At 40.3% G+C, this 15,101-nt stretch overlaps 1 protein-coding gene across 1 annotated transcript; it reads left to right on the plus strand.

The window, feature by feature from the left end:
- Positions 1-10,555: 10,555 nt before the first annotated feature.
- Positions 10,556-14,948, plus strand: fgf17 (fibroblast growth factor 17). Its single transcript, XM_029636883.2, has 3 exons — positions 10,556-10,721; positions 11,446-11,552; positions 14,132-14,948. The coding sequence occupies exons 1-3, from the start codon at positions 10,583-10,585 to the stop codon at positions 14,420-14,422; spliced, it is 537 nt and encodes a 178-aa protein (XP_029492743.2). The 5' UTR covers positions 10,556-10,582; the 3' UTR covers positions 14,423-14,948.
- The last annotated feature ends 153 nt before the right edge of the window (positions 14,949-15,101 follow it).

Here is a 15,101-nt window from a genome sequence, read left to right on the forward strand (position 1 = left end):
CACCAGTACTAGCTTGATGGTTGTGGTCATTCATTTTCCCAATAACAATCACCCATATTAGGAAACTTATTTCATTTCAAACTTCACATTGCTCTAGTTTAGGCTACTTATCATAATAAACGATATCAGCATGGTTGTGTGTTTCTACTTTCTACCGCTCATTATACTTCACACATCGATTGCAAAATAAAAACACAGTAAATGGACCGTGCTTTGACACGGGGATGCAAAACTCCTGTCTTAATGAACTACAGTAAGAACTGTGAGATTCATTGAATGTATTCTATGTCTAATTTATATGTGAAAGCGACAAATGTGTTCCCAGCTTATTGAGGGGTCCGTCCTGTAGTGACTTGCTGGGAGACAGGGCCTCGATGCTGGGCTGTGCAGGTGAGTGGAAACAGGAGCTGCGCTTGTGTTTTTGTAGAGTTTAAGTGCTGTCTTTGGAAGTGTCCTGTTACGCTGCTCCCTATGTGACCCTCTGACCCTCCCCCTGCATCAAAGTTAAGCCAATTACTTCCATTACTTTAGTCTGACGTTGTCAATGGAATTGTAAGCTATTGATTTGCTTTGCCTACTGAGACCTGTTTTCCAAGCAGCAGACCATCTGAATGATTTAAAAAAAATCTCTGATATGAAATGTTGCTTAATCTCATTTCCATTTCTGTCATGACTGCGACTCTCAACTTCACCAGCTTGAGTGAAGACTTCAGAAGAACTGTACATTTGATAAGAAATCTTACAATCATGCATGAAACATAAATATATATAATTAAGTAATGATTTTACTTTTGGATATTGTGCAGGATTTGTATTCCCTCACTTTGAATGCAGAAATCCCGATGATGAGCAATAATGAGCTTGACTATGAAAGTCAATTGAACTTTTACTAATGAGGTTGAAACTATCGCCTGAAAGGACATGAAAGGACACACTCGCACCACCACACACACTCCCCCCAATACACATTCTGGCAGCGGCCTTCAACTCCTCTTTAAGGCCATGTGTCACCAGCCGATGTTTGACTTTGTCATTATGTCTGTGAAATATGTGACTGACTGATGGAGGACTGACTAGGGGGCTGTAAGCACTCGTCCGCAGAACTACAGACCGGTCAGGGGAAGCAGGCCTGCCCTGGGTTCAGAGATGCCGTGTTAGATTGGATGTGAAGAGGCCTTTGAGAGGGACACAGGGCTCAGAGTAAAGATATGTGAGGAGAGATTGAAGGGGTTCAACGGAAGCCCTTTCAGAGGTCACAGGCAGGTCAGACAGCATGGCTGACCTAGGATACTTTGGTTCTCACGGCCAGTGACCAGTGGGATGACATGTGACCTCTAGACAGGGATATTTCAGGGGTCTGTGTCAGATATGGTCTGAATTTTCTCAGCTATTGTGACATTAAACTGCTTCAACTCAACTGGTTGAAATAATGTCATTACAACCATTTTACATCCACAATTCTTGACTGTAATGACACCATTTCAATATGTTTTGCATGGTGGGAAGAGATCATTTGCTCATCGGACACACAGACAATTATTTGACGTAGAAGGGCTTTTTAAGTCTACAGCCTAGAGTCACACCAACAGACAGAGAATAGCCTTCTACTCCCATGGCAACTGAGTCATGGAAGTGTGACTGAAATACCAAGCGTGTTGTTGTGTCACAGCCTGGTTTGGGTGTCACCAGTCAGGGAGTTGTAGGGCACCACTTGTCTTGCTGGTGGGGTGAGAGAAAATAGAAAATTCCTTTGTGAAGTGCAGTCGTTGGTGATCAGGTGTGAACTGCAGAGCGGAGATCAGAGGAGGAGGGGGAGGAGGGAGCAGACAGCTGCTCCAGCCCCAGTCAGCACTCCACCAAGCCACACACCAGCTGGGGTTGGGGCCCACAGTCAGGCAGCTACTGGAGGGCTCACGGCAGCAGACAGAACCAGTTGGGAGGCAAGGCAGCAGATGGAAAAAAGCAAGGCGGAGAACCTGTCATTCGCCTATACTTGCACATGCATAATTACAGAATGTGATGTTCTGAATTAGTCTGCTAAATCCATGAAAAGCATGTTCATGATGTCATTCTACTTGTATGTGAACCATCATAACATGCTCCACATTTAAACACGCATCAGTCATGATTGTCTATCTGCAAACAGTTTCAATCAAACTGCAAACCGTTTCAATCATACTACACGTACAGTATGTCCTGTTCTGTACAGGAAGTTGTTGAGACACACAAAACATTTTATGCAATCACTAGGAGATGACTGACAGCTTGCTAAACTGTATCCAGGGGTGCAATATGTAACACTCCCCCCCATGTTATTTTGCCCCGGCTGTTTGGAATGTATCAACAAGTTCACAAATCATGTCAAAAAAGCAGATGCATGTTTTGCTTATAATTTTCACAAGGTACAAAAACCAATAAGGTGAATGTTCACCTATAACTCCGAATCAATTTTTTACACATTTTCATTGCGTTATTAGCTCTATTTCAACATTCAAATGTACAATATTAAATGACATGCTGTTGAGGGGCTAGAACAGGGGTCAGGGGTCAGGTCCTCGGGGACTATTGCTGCTGTCAGTTGACGTTTATGCTTCCTAGGGTCTTATTTGCAGCTAGGCAACCATGTGTGTACTACAGTTATTTCGTGACAATTGATCCATTAGTGGCTGGGGTGACCCAGCAGGACTACAGTCATTGAGGATTGGTGTTGTGCATCATCAACTAGAGGGAAATGTATATTATCAGCAGTTGATCCCTCTCCCTCTCAAAGATGAAATATTTTCATCATAACTAAGTATTCTCCTGCTTTTAAAACAAAGGACATGGTTTACTTTGAAAACAACATTTATATTATAATGTTATATTGCTAAAGGAATCAACTACCTATGATAAATGTATACTAGTGTTATATCCTTCCTCTGCTACAACAAGGAGAATTTCTAAAGGATCCCCCTACAAAATATCTCAGGGAATTTACTCAGCAATTCAGTGTTGGCCCAGTGACATCAGTGGCATACGCCTGAAGTCTTTGCTGTCAACTGAAGATAAAATACATCTTAAAAAGGCCTATCAGTGAGTCCTTGAAACCCCAAACCAGTCAAACATAATGGCCTAATGTGTCCTTGGGGAGCAGGAGGTCACCTGTTCCTGGATGCATAACTAATTTCTAATAAATTGCTCTTTTTCTCTCCTAATGGCAGTGTTTAGAGGTCACATTGTTTGCATGTTGTTTTTCTGCAGTCTCTCGTCTCCGAAGTCTCTCGTCTCCATTTTCTTACTGCCACGTGAGACGTGAGACGTGAGACGTGAGGAGTCTGGGATTTGCTCTGCTGAGCCTGAAAAAAACTGTTGAATAATACATTGGATCGTTTTTATTTTTAATGACTCGTGATTTTCCTGAATTTCTCCAAAGATTCATAAATACTGCCTATGACTGTTAGAGACTGAGGGACAGCCTCAAAGTATCTCCATAAAAATTAATGCAATTTTCAAACAAGGACTTTTTTATGAAGGTATTGGAACAGCTGCTACCAATACTGTGTTGGCAATAACTTCATCAAATGTTCCTTAATGTTGTCCTTTTTCTAAATGTTGGACCTTCAAAGCACTTGATCTATGCCACATTAACAACAGTGACTATCTTCAGAAAGTGATAGGGCTTCGATGTGACCTTGTGCCTAACCCTGTTACACATGTGCCTTGAGCATGTTCATTGCTCTGTGACATTTTGCTCCTTAAAAATAACACAGATGCTCTGATGTCCTCAGCAGGCCTGTCTGATTCCAGGCATTGGAATTGGACAGTGTCCGGCTATTTTCATTGCCTCTCTGTGAATCGCTCTTGTCTGAGTCACTCTATTAGTTTTGAAGCCTGACATGTTACCAGCTTCTTGATCTTGTCAGATGAAGCAGTCAAACCCTGTCTGCAAATGGTTGGTGTTAATCGTGGATCAACAACTCGGGTTTCACCTGTTGAGCATCCCATTTTAGATATATATATACAGTACCAGTCAAAAGTTTGGAAACACCTACTCATTTAAGGGTTTTTCTTGTGAAGACATCAAAATGATTAAATAATACATATGGAATCATGTAGTAACCAAAAAAAGTGTTAAACAAATCAAAATATATTTTAGATTTTAGATGTTTCAAAGTAGCTACCGTTTGCCTTGATTCATCTTTGCACACTCTTGGCATTCTCTCAACCAGCTTCACCTGGAATGCTTTTCCAAAAGTCTTAAGCACTTGTTGGCTGCTTTTCTTTCACTCTGTGGTCCAACTCATCCCAAGCCATCTCTATTGGGTTGAGGTCAGGTGATTGTGGAGGCCAGTTCATCTGATGCAGCACCCCCAAGATGGCTTGGAATCCTTCTTGGTCAAATAGCCTTTGCACAGCCTGGAGGTGTGTTGGGTCACTGTCTTGTTGAAAAACAAATGATAGTCCCACTAGGCGCAAACCAGATGGGATGGTGTATCGCTGCAGAATGCTGTGGTAGCCATGCTGGTTAAGTGTGCCTTGAATTCCAAATAAATCATTGACAGTGTCACCAGCAAAGCACCCCCACACCATCACACCTCCTCCTCCATGCTTCACGGTGGGAACCACACATGTGGAGATCATCCGTTCCCCTACTCTGCATCTCACAAAGACACAGTGGTTGGAACAAAAAAATTCAAATTTGGACTTATCAGACCAAACGACTTCCACCAGTCTAATGTCCACTGCTCGTATTTCTTGGCCCAAGCAAGTCTCTTCTTATTATTGGTGTCCTTTAGTAGTGGTTTCTTTGCAGCAATTCAACCATAAAGGCCTGATTCACACTTCTCCTCTGAACAGTTGATGTGTCTGTTACTTGAACCCTGAAGCATTTATATGGGCTGCAATTTCTGAGGCTCGTAACTCTTATGAACGTATCCTCTGCAGCAGAGGTAACTCTGGGTCTTCCTTTCCTGTTGCGGTCCTCATGAGAGCCAGTTTCATCTTAGCGCTTGATGGTTTTTGCGACTGCACTTGAATAAACTTTTAAAGTTCTTGAAATGATCCGCATTGACTGACCTTCATGTCTTAAAGTAATGATGGACTTCTCGTTTCTCTTTGCTTATTTGAGCTGTTCTTGGTCTTTTACCAAATACGGCTATCTTCTGTATACCACCCCTATCTTGTCACAACACAACTGATTGGCAGAAACGCATTAGGAAGGAAATAAATTTCACAAATGAACTTTTAACAAGGCAAACCTGCTAATTGAAATGCATTCCAGGTGACTAACTCATGAAGCTGGTTGAGAGAATGCCAAGAGTGTGTAAAGCTGTCATCAAGGCAAAGGGTTGCTACTTTGAAGAATCCCAAATACAAAATATATTTAGATTTGTTTAACACTTTTTTGGTTACTACATGATTCCATATGTGTTATTTCATATTTCGGATATCTTCACAATTATTCTACAATGTAGAAAGAAAAAAAAAAAAAAAACTTGAATGAGTAGGTGTGTCCAAACTTTTGACTGGTACTGTATATTTTTATTATATGGGGTTTTGACTAGGCCTGTACTGTGTCTTCCAATACTAGCAAATGCACTTACTCTAATATCGTGGCATACATCATATTTTGATGTGCTGGCAATAACTGTGGACCCATTCAAATTCTGTGTGCACGTGTGTGTGCATGTGTGTGTGCGAAGGGTTGTAGGCCAAGGCTCATTACAGATAAAGGGGGTGGGGAAACTAGTTCAAATTTATTGCCTGTGTCAGCTGTGTCAAATTTGGCAAGCTCAAATGGTCAGCTTGCAAATGGTTGGGGTATACGTAGGGGTCAGAGGCCTTTCTAATATCCACAAATCTGTACATTTTGAGCACACACTACATGTATAAATAAAAACATAGGATTAATGGAATTAGATTAAAGTTAATTACGTTAGTAAAATGTTGATACATTTTTACAAATGTCTCATCATTTATCTCTCACGTCTGAGTATGACAGTTCTAGAAAAAGTCCTCTCTAACAGAACATTCTATAAGAGGCAAGTATGCATGTTCTGTCATACAGGCGTTGGACAACCAAGCAATGGCGAGAGCCCTCCTATAAGTGTATGGAGCCCTCTCATCAGAACACTGCGTAGTGACCTTATAGCAGGGGTTTGGGTGGCTAGAGTGGAGGTGCTCCACTGCTGTGCAAGCATCTACAGTGGCAATCCACAGATATTCTCCAAGCTCATCTTCTGAAACAATCTTGAGTTTTTATCATTCATAAAGAGGACCACCCACTTTCTAAACCTTTGCCTCTATTTTTGCAGGGTCAGAAAAGAGTGTCCAGTTGTTCTTTGTGGTGGAGATCTTTACGATGTAGTTGGAGCTGTTGGGAGACCACCAATCGTCCTTTCACTTGTTACTGGAGGTACAGTAGCTCTGAAGTATACTGGATCAATATTGTCATGTGTTGACGAAGTTGCTCAAAATAATAAGTAATTACATGTAGTGATACTGTATAGTGAGGCTTTAAAGCTGTACATAACTTTATGCAGGCAGCCTTTGGTCAGCTGGTAGCAAAACATGAATTGATTTGAGGTAGGTAAAAAACATGGTCACTGCATGACGAGGAATAACGTTTTCACATCTGATTTGTCCGATTTTGGGAGACAAGTTATGCTCTAAGGTGGTCTCTGTTTAAATATGGGTGTTTCTCTACATTTATAATCACATATGATCAGTTTCACATTGAAGCATGACACTTGAGTCAGATCTATCTGCCCACCTGTCATGGGTTTCTGTCGTTCCACCCAAGTCTTTTTAAAAAGTCACCCCCCCCCTCTCTCCTGAGGTTCAAAGAATTCTGTACCTTTTCTGTGGGTGGCTGTAGGTGCCTGCTTTTCAGTGAAAGTCTGGTTATTTCCATCACAGCTTTAGCGCCAGTAAAGCCAGTGGAGACATGAATAAATAAGATCAGGTTGCAAGGCCTCAGATCTCACCGTCACTTTGTAAACTGAAGTGGGGGTGTGTGTTGGGGGGTAGACGAGCGGCATTTCATGAAACCACTTCTCTTTTTTTCGTTATACATCCCACTCCCCAAAGATATTGCTGACACCAGAGCAAGGCAGCCTGCTGGAGATGAATTCCACAGTGATGAGGCTAGCTACTGCAAAAGCTCTCTCTCCCTTCAGCCACTCCCCAAATTTCTGCTACTTAGCTCCTAAAATTGGAGTTTAGTCACAAGAGCTAAACATCCCACGCTGCCGTGTTTCTACGTATAGCAGTATGTAATAACCCTTTTGAACCACAGTCATAGTCATCACCCACTATACTAGCATATAAATAGAAAATACTGGAGACATGAAACATTAAGGATGGCAATGTCTCCAAAACCACTTGTGATGAGCAACCAAAAATTGGCATTTTATGCGTGAAAAGTCAATGAGTGTGGTGGACTAGTGGTGGTGGTGGTGGGCTTTAATTGTCCCCGGCACAAGGTGCACCTGTGTAATGATCATACTGTTTAATTAGCTTCTTGATATGCCACACCTGTCAGATTCTTTAAAAAGTGTATATTTGAATTTTACAAGAAGACTAAGCTGAAGACAGGATCAAATATCAACAGATGCCTGACAAACATTCTTTGAAGAAGCAAATAGATTTTCCAGGTGATGTGGTGTCTATTACTGCTGCATAAGAAATGGTGGTTTATTTTTGTATTGCTGTATATGCATCTATATGTATACATACAAATCTGTTTGGAGAATGTTTCCTTACTCTCAAATCATGAATGTTACCTTGGTTGTCTGAAACTTAGTTTTTTTATTTGTTTTTTTTACACAAAAAAAACATTGTTTGTTGTTGGATTATGTCAGAGACTACAGCTTGACCAATGCAACTTGATGGATGGACTGACTGACCACTTTTAAGAAGTGACATTAACAAGTGGAATCAACTGCTATGAAGTCTGTCAGTGGCTACCATTGCCTGTCACACATTCAGCAGGATGAGTTGTCAGAGATGCTTAACTGCTGTTGCTACAACTTGTCAGAGATGCTTAACTTCTGGCTGAACAGAGGGCCAGTGATGTGAGTGGTGGACGATGTAAACACTGGGACTTGCTAAATTCTTGCACAGAGCCCACATTACACAATGTTCTGTTTGAATGTACCCTTTAATGGTAGAAAATGTTATTTAAACTATAACAGTGCGAGGTTTTCCAATTGTGAAACTGTCTCTTGCAATCTGTGCTGCTAGGTATAAGAATATTTGTAGGTAATGTGCTGTATTGGATATCAGTGTAACTAAAGAAATAAAGAAATTCTAATATAATTTTATATAACATTAATTACAACTCATGTATTGCACTGAAACAATAAATTGTGAAAATATCAAAGTCTCTCAGAGAATCACCATAACCTCGATGACGACTTTGACACTGGTGAAGGACTAGACAAAAATAAACCTTAATTCAATGAATGCCAGTTTAACCAGCGAAAAATAAGAATCCTGTTAACATCAGTTAGTCATCAATTAGTGACGTTGATTAGGCTACTACACATTGGCTTATCTCACCAGACTACCGTTGCATCATGACGAAACAGCCTATTGTTAAAATGATTTGTTTTACACATTAGCTGAACGTGTGACGACGAGAAAGAACGTAAAAGCGATGGAGTATTTGGCACATCATTGCCACACCTCTTCAAGTGACATTAAGCTACTCACTTATGAATACAGTGATTAATTATGATCTAAATGCATTATAACATAGTTGATAAAAACGCATTTTATATCCGTCACGAGAGAGAGATGAAAAACAAGATGTAGGGTTAAATTAAAACTTATCTTGTAACCCAATCAGTCTTTTTATATCTTGTGTATTTTCATAAAATTAAACAAACATACGAAGTTCATGCTGATATGCATACTGCATGTTGGTTCATTTGTCGTTAATTGCGTAGGCTTATAATATGCGTAATATTGTGCGTAAAACATACCCAAAGTGCTTCCATTACCATCTGCACCAGGGAGCTACAAAACCTTTTGCCCCAATATTTTCGACTTTACAGTCAACTGTGCCCTGCCCACCCACAATACAAAACCTCCAACTCTCAACTCGTGGGAGGGACCTGCCTTTCAACATTTAACCACTGCCCAGCAAGAGGCCAAGACGCGCTGAGTAAGAGGGCTTTTTAAACGTGTAATTACTTGGGGCTACATTGCGATACAGTGCCTATGGGTGACACTTTTCTTCCTTTGAAATAAACATCCAAATGGCAATAGCTAATAGTTTTTCATGTTGATTTTGGAAGTTTGACTCTAAAATGTATGATGGATCTCGGTGACTCTCTTGGTTGCAGACTTTTTGGATACTCTCAGGAAGACTTTCACACTTCAACACACATGCAGTAACTGGAGTATATGATTTTCCCCATATGCGTACCATGATGTTTTTCTCATATGAATTTATGAAGAAGGTGTTTCACATCTGAAAGTTGGTGTGTGAATGGAATAAAACTCATAAACTAACAAGAGACACGGAGTGGACAGGTCAAGCGGATGCGAGGGAACTCTTGGATTATTTTGGATCCGTTGGGAATATTAGGCTACTTGCTCTCTGTGAAGAAAAACATTTGCGATTGGATGAAAGAATGTATGGAATAAATCAGCGCTGTATTTACATGTAAGAAGACTACCGTTTGAAATATTCTTATCAAAACAGATTGCAATGTTGGTGATAATGTTTTATTTATTGTGATTTTATTTTGCAGATCTTTTCATTTCTTCGTGTTGTGGTGCCATGCGCAGGTAAACCCTCTTCCATAGTTCCTCACAGATTGCAGATTGAATCCTCGCAGATTGTATAGACCGTTTGGGGCGCAGGTAGTCTAGTGGTTAGACCATTGGCCCAATAACCAAAAGGTTGCTAGATCGAGTCCCCGAGCTGTCAAGATACCAATCTGTCGTTCTGCCCCTGAACAAGGCAGTTAGCCCACTGTTCCTAGGCCGTCATTGTAAATAAGAATGTCTTTTTAAATAAAAAAACTGGTCACAGACGTCAGTAGTTCAACGTCTAATTTTGATTAACATTTGGTTTAGGTGACGTGAAATCAACCAAAATATCACCATGTTACTTAGATTAAAAACAGGGTGAAAAAAAGACGAAATGCCCTTATGTTGAATACTTGTTGCAAATCCAATTCGTTTTCCACGTTGATTCAACGTCATCACATTGCTTTTTGTGGGTTGAAGTAACGGGTAAACAACATTGATTCATCCAGTTTTGGGCTGATGATAAAGATAATTTAAAGTGCTTACTTGTTATTTTCAAGTGGGCCTCTTGCTTCTGAATGCACTTAATATGGCTAATGTCACACAATATTTTGTGATACCACACTATTTTATATGATGGGCTTTTGTTTTACCAAATCATTTACATATTCGGATGTTTTATTGTTTGGATTGAGTTATTCAGTGAGGCTCTCCTCGGGCGGTGGTTGGTTTATTTGAGAAAAAAATAGAGGTTAGAAGAAAATTCTATATGTGATTTTATTTTTCCCTTTTGCATAAAAAGGGGGAGAATCACCCGTCTCCTAATTTTAACCAGTATGTGATGGAGCAGGGCGCAATGACGGACCAGCTTAGCCGGCGACAGGTCAGGGTTTATCAACTATACAGCCGGACCAGCGGGAAGCACGTCCAGATACAAGGCAAGAGGGTCGCCGCTACTGCTGAGGACGGCAACAATTACGGTAAATTGTTCCCATGACACAATGGTGGTTGCATTTGGGCAAAGTATCTGTTTTCAACCAGTCAGACCCATGCATACAAGGCTAAAGGCTTGTTAATAGTGTTTTAATGAGGACTGCATTTGTAATGAGCTGTCTGTCTATGAAGAGGTGTGCAGGGCTAGCCTAGGCTACTTGCCCACCTATTGCTGGCCCGACCCTCTGTGGGGCTGTATGTTCATTTAGCCTGCCTACTGTATCTAAATCCTTGTCTGGCGAATCAGGCCAAGTCTTTTGTCCTGGTCCAATACACATGCCAGTTGTTAACCCTAATTAACCAGGGGGTGAATCAATTGACCCATAGGACAACTGCAATTGGGATTTGTTGTATTCCACTTCCATTACTTTTGTCTTCAAACATGATTAATGATAACACTTAATTAATCATCGCAATGTCTCAAACCTGAAACACATAATATCTCACATAGGCTGTTGTGATGGTCTCTCTCCAGAGAATGTCATTTTATTTTACGATCTCCTTTTGCATATTATTATATGATTTTTTTGTAGGCCAATAGATGACAGACAGTTTATTTGAGCCTTTATACAGGTTTGTATTATTCCACTTCCATATTTTTTTTGAATATGACAGAGAGTGTCCAAAATACACTTGTTATGTAGTGAATTTACATATGCCTAGTGGATTTATCACATCATTTTCATGTGGATATTTGTGTGGATGTTGTAGCACGTCTCTTTGTAGAGACTGACACCTTTGGCAGTCGGGTTCGGATCAAAGGTGCAGAGAGTGGACGCTACCTCTGTATGAACCGGAAGGGGAAACTGGTTGGAAAGGTATGATATCAAATCCACATCACTTTAAAAGTTGTAAGAATTCCAGCGTGCTTGTTTCCTAGTTTGTCATTATGTTTAATGAACAAAAATATAAACTCAACAGGCAACAAGTTCAACAAGTTTACTGACTTACAGTTTATATTAGGAAATCAGTCAATTGAAATAAACTCATTAGATCCAAATCTATGGATATCACAATTGGGCAGGGGCGCAGCCATGGGTGGGTTTGGGAGGGCATAGGCCCACCCACTGGGGAGCCAGGCCCAGCCAATCAGAATGAGTTTTCCCCACAAAAGGGCTTTATTACGGACAGAAATTCTCCTCAGTTTCATCAGACGATCCCGCAGGTGAATAAAGCCGGATGTGGAGGCCCTGGGCTGGCGTGGTTACACGTGGTTTGCAGTTGTGAGGCCGGTTGGACGTACTGCCAAATTCTCTAAACCAACGTTGGAGGCAGCTTATGGTCAAGAAATGAATCTAAAATTCTCTGGCAACAGCTCTGGTGGACATTCCTTCAGTCAGCATGCCAATTGCACACCCCCTCAAAATTTGAGACATCTGTGGCATAATATTGTGTGACAAAACTGCACATTTTAGAGTGGCCTTTTATTGTTCCCCAGCACAAGGTGCACTTGTATAATGATCATGCTGTTTAATCAGCTTCTTGATATGCCATGCTTGTCAGTTGGATGGATTATCTTGGCAAAGGAGAAATGCTCACTAACAGGGATATAAACAAATGTGATCAGAAATACAGTCTAGACATTGTTAATGTTGTAAATGACTATTGTAGCTGAAAATGGCTGATTTGTAATGGAATATGTGAACAGAGGCCAATTATCAGTAACCAATGGCACGTTGTGTTAGCTAATCCAAGTGTATAATTTTAAAAGGCTAATTGATCATTAGAAAATCTTTGCAATTATGTTAGCACAGCTGAAAATGGTTGTCCTGATTAAAGAAGCAATAAAACTGGACTTCTTTAGACTAGTTGAGTATCTGGAGCATCAGCATTTGTGGGTTCGATTACAGGCTCAAAATTACCAGAAATAAATAACTTTCTTCTGAAACTCATCAGTCTTTTCTTGTTCTGAGAAATTAAGGCTATTCCATGCGAGAAATTGCCAAGAAACTGAAGATCTCGTACAACGCTGTGTACTACTCCCTTCACAGAACAGCGCAAACTGGCTCTAACCAGAATAGAAAGAGGAGTGGGAGGCCCTGGTGCAAAACTGAGCAAGAGAACAAGTACATTAGAGTGTCTAGTTTGAGAAACAGATGCTTCACAAGTCCTCAACTGGTAGCCTCATTAAATAGTATCCGCAAAACACCAGTCTCAACGTCAACAGTGAAGAGGCGACTCCGGGATGCTGGACTTCTAGGCAGAGTTGCAAAGAAAAAGCCATATCTCAGAATGACCAATAAATAAAAAATATTTAGATGGGCAAAAGAACACAGACACTGGACAGACGAACTCTGCCTAGAAGGACAGCATCGCGGAGTGTTCTGCCCCACCTGTACTGTGAAGGGAGTAGTACACAGCGTTGTATGAGATCTTCCGTTTCTTGGCAATTTCTCGCATAGAATAGCCTTCATTTTTCAGAACAAGAACAGACTGACGAGTTGTCACATGCGCCAAATACAACAGGTGTAGTAGACTACCGTGAAATGCTTGCTTTTGAGCTCTTTCCCACAATGCAGAGTTAAAAAGTAAGAAAAATATGAGATATACGTGAATTATATTGTGTTATAATGGTACTTATTTGTAATGTCATTCATTAGCTTGGATAGGGTCGGTGACAGAGAGACAACCCAGCTTGTATTTCATGTAGCATTACAGTTTCAAGGCATGAGAGAAACTCTCCTCACTCCATTTGGTGGTTGGTCAGGAGTCAACCCTCCACTTCTTGAATGGAAAAATAAAATATGTATTCAGTGTTGTCTGCTTGCCATGAGAAATAAAGGGTTTCATCTCGCATCATCATTTTCATCTGTCATCATCATTTTAAAAGATCTGGTTTAATCTAGTGAATACATAAATGTAGATAAAGGGTGTAGCTTTCTAGTGGTTCCTCTCTTTTGAAAACCTTAGGTTAGAGAGGGATAGTTTGCTAATACTTCTCACAACTCCTACAATATAGTTATGGTTGTGTGGTTTGGATATGCTGCTAATAATTTGTACCTAATTTAAAATATATTCTTCACTATTCCTAGTTTACTCTTAGTTATTGGCTGTACTGATACAGTATGTGGTATCTTCATTGTAGTTTTAACGAAACTGTCTCAAAATGTAGAGACAATGGGTTTGACCTTGTCGTGTAGGCTACTATTTGGCTTGTCTTGTACCCATTGTTTGTCATTGTTATTAGTCTGTTCTGTGTTTCATTACCATATTGAAGTATTCCATTTTGTTTGGAGCCTGGAAATGAACAGATAGCAGTGTAGTTCAGAGGGAAATACTGTAAGTAGCCAAATTAGATGTTGTTTTTAATATGCCTTCTAGTAGTGGTGCTAAACTGTGTATGTGCCTATAAACTTGGATTTGACTTAGTCTTTCCTCTCTCTCATCCTTTCAACAGCCTGATGGCAGAAGCAGGGATTGTATCTTCACAGAGATTGTTCTGGAGAACAATTACACTGCCTTCCAGAATGCCAAGTATGAGGGTTGGTATGTGGCTTTCACCAGGAAAGGGAGGCCCATCAAAGCCTCCAAGACGAGGGAGAACCAGAGAGAGGTCCATTTCATCAAGAGGCTACACAAGGGCCCACTACCTTTCCCCAACATGGACAGAATCAAACAATTTGAGTTTATCAGTTTTCCACCCACCCGTCGAGCGAAACGGAACAGGAAATCACAGGCTGCGGCCTAGTACAGAACAAATCGGACTATTATTGAGGAAAAATTTAAATTTTATTTTTGTATGTTTTTAATATGTGGAAATACTTAAAATGCGAAGTCTAAAGTAATTTTGTTGTAAAATGATCCCATGTAAATCATGTAAGAGAGTAAATGAGATATATGTATATATTTAATATGACAGTGTGTATGTATGTGTTTTCTTTTGCTTTTTGATTGGTCCCGTGACAGAGTGGGTATTGGATAGGTACATTAATAAACATGTTCAGCTTGGTTATCACAAAACTTAAGTGTGACAAATGCAACATTTGACCTTTAGGTCATCTCTCTCATTTGATATGACTGCTTTCTTCGTACTAGTGCTGAAATTGATTTCTAAGTTAAGAAAAGCTCTTCAGAAATGTACAGGAAGTAGTAATGTTCTTGTTTCACAGATCAGTGTGTACAATCAGTGCATAAAGAAAATGTATCCAGTATAAAAATCTGTAGCCAAGTGGCATACCATTCTAATGAACTGCTATGCCAAAACATGATTTATTGCTCAGGTATGATTCTTTAATCAGGGGTGTCAAACTCATTCCATGGAGTGCCGAGTGTCTGCGGGTTTTTGTTTTTTCCTTTTAATTAAGACCTAGAAAAACAGGTGAGGAGAGTTCTTTACTAATTAGTGACCTTAATTCATCAATCAAGTA

The sequence above is a fragment of the Oncorhynchus nerka genome, linkage group LG27, assembly GCF_034236695.1.
Source record: "Oncorhynchus nerka isolate Pitt River linkage group LG27, Oner_Uvic_2.0, whole genome shotgun sequence".
Lineage (NCBI taxonomy): Eukaryota > Metazoa > Chordata > Actinopteri > Salmoniformes > Salmonidae > Oncorhynchus > Oncorhynchus nerka.

Coding starts and splice junctions, on each gene's coding strand:
- fgf17 (XM_029636883.2), top strand. CDS start 10,583: ATGGAGCAGGGCGCAATGACGGACCAGCTTAGCCGGCGACAGGTCAGG. Junction 10,722..11,445: donor TGAGGACGGCAACAATTACG/GTAAATTGTTCC, acceptor TGGATGTTGTAG/CACGTCTCTTTGTAGAGACT. Junction 11,553..14,131: donor AGGGGAAACTGGTTGGAAAG/GTATGATATCAA, acceptor TCCTTTCAACAG/CCTGATGGCAGAAGCAGGGA.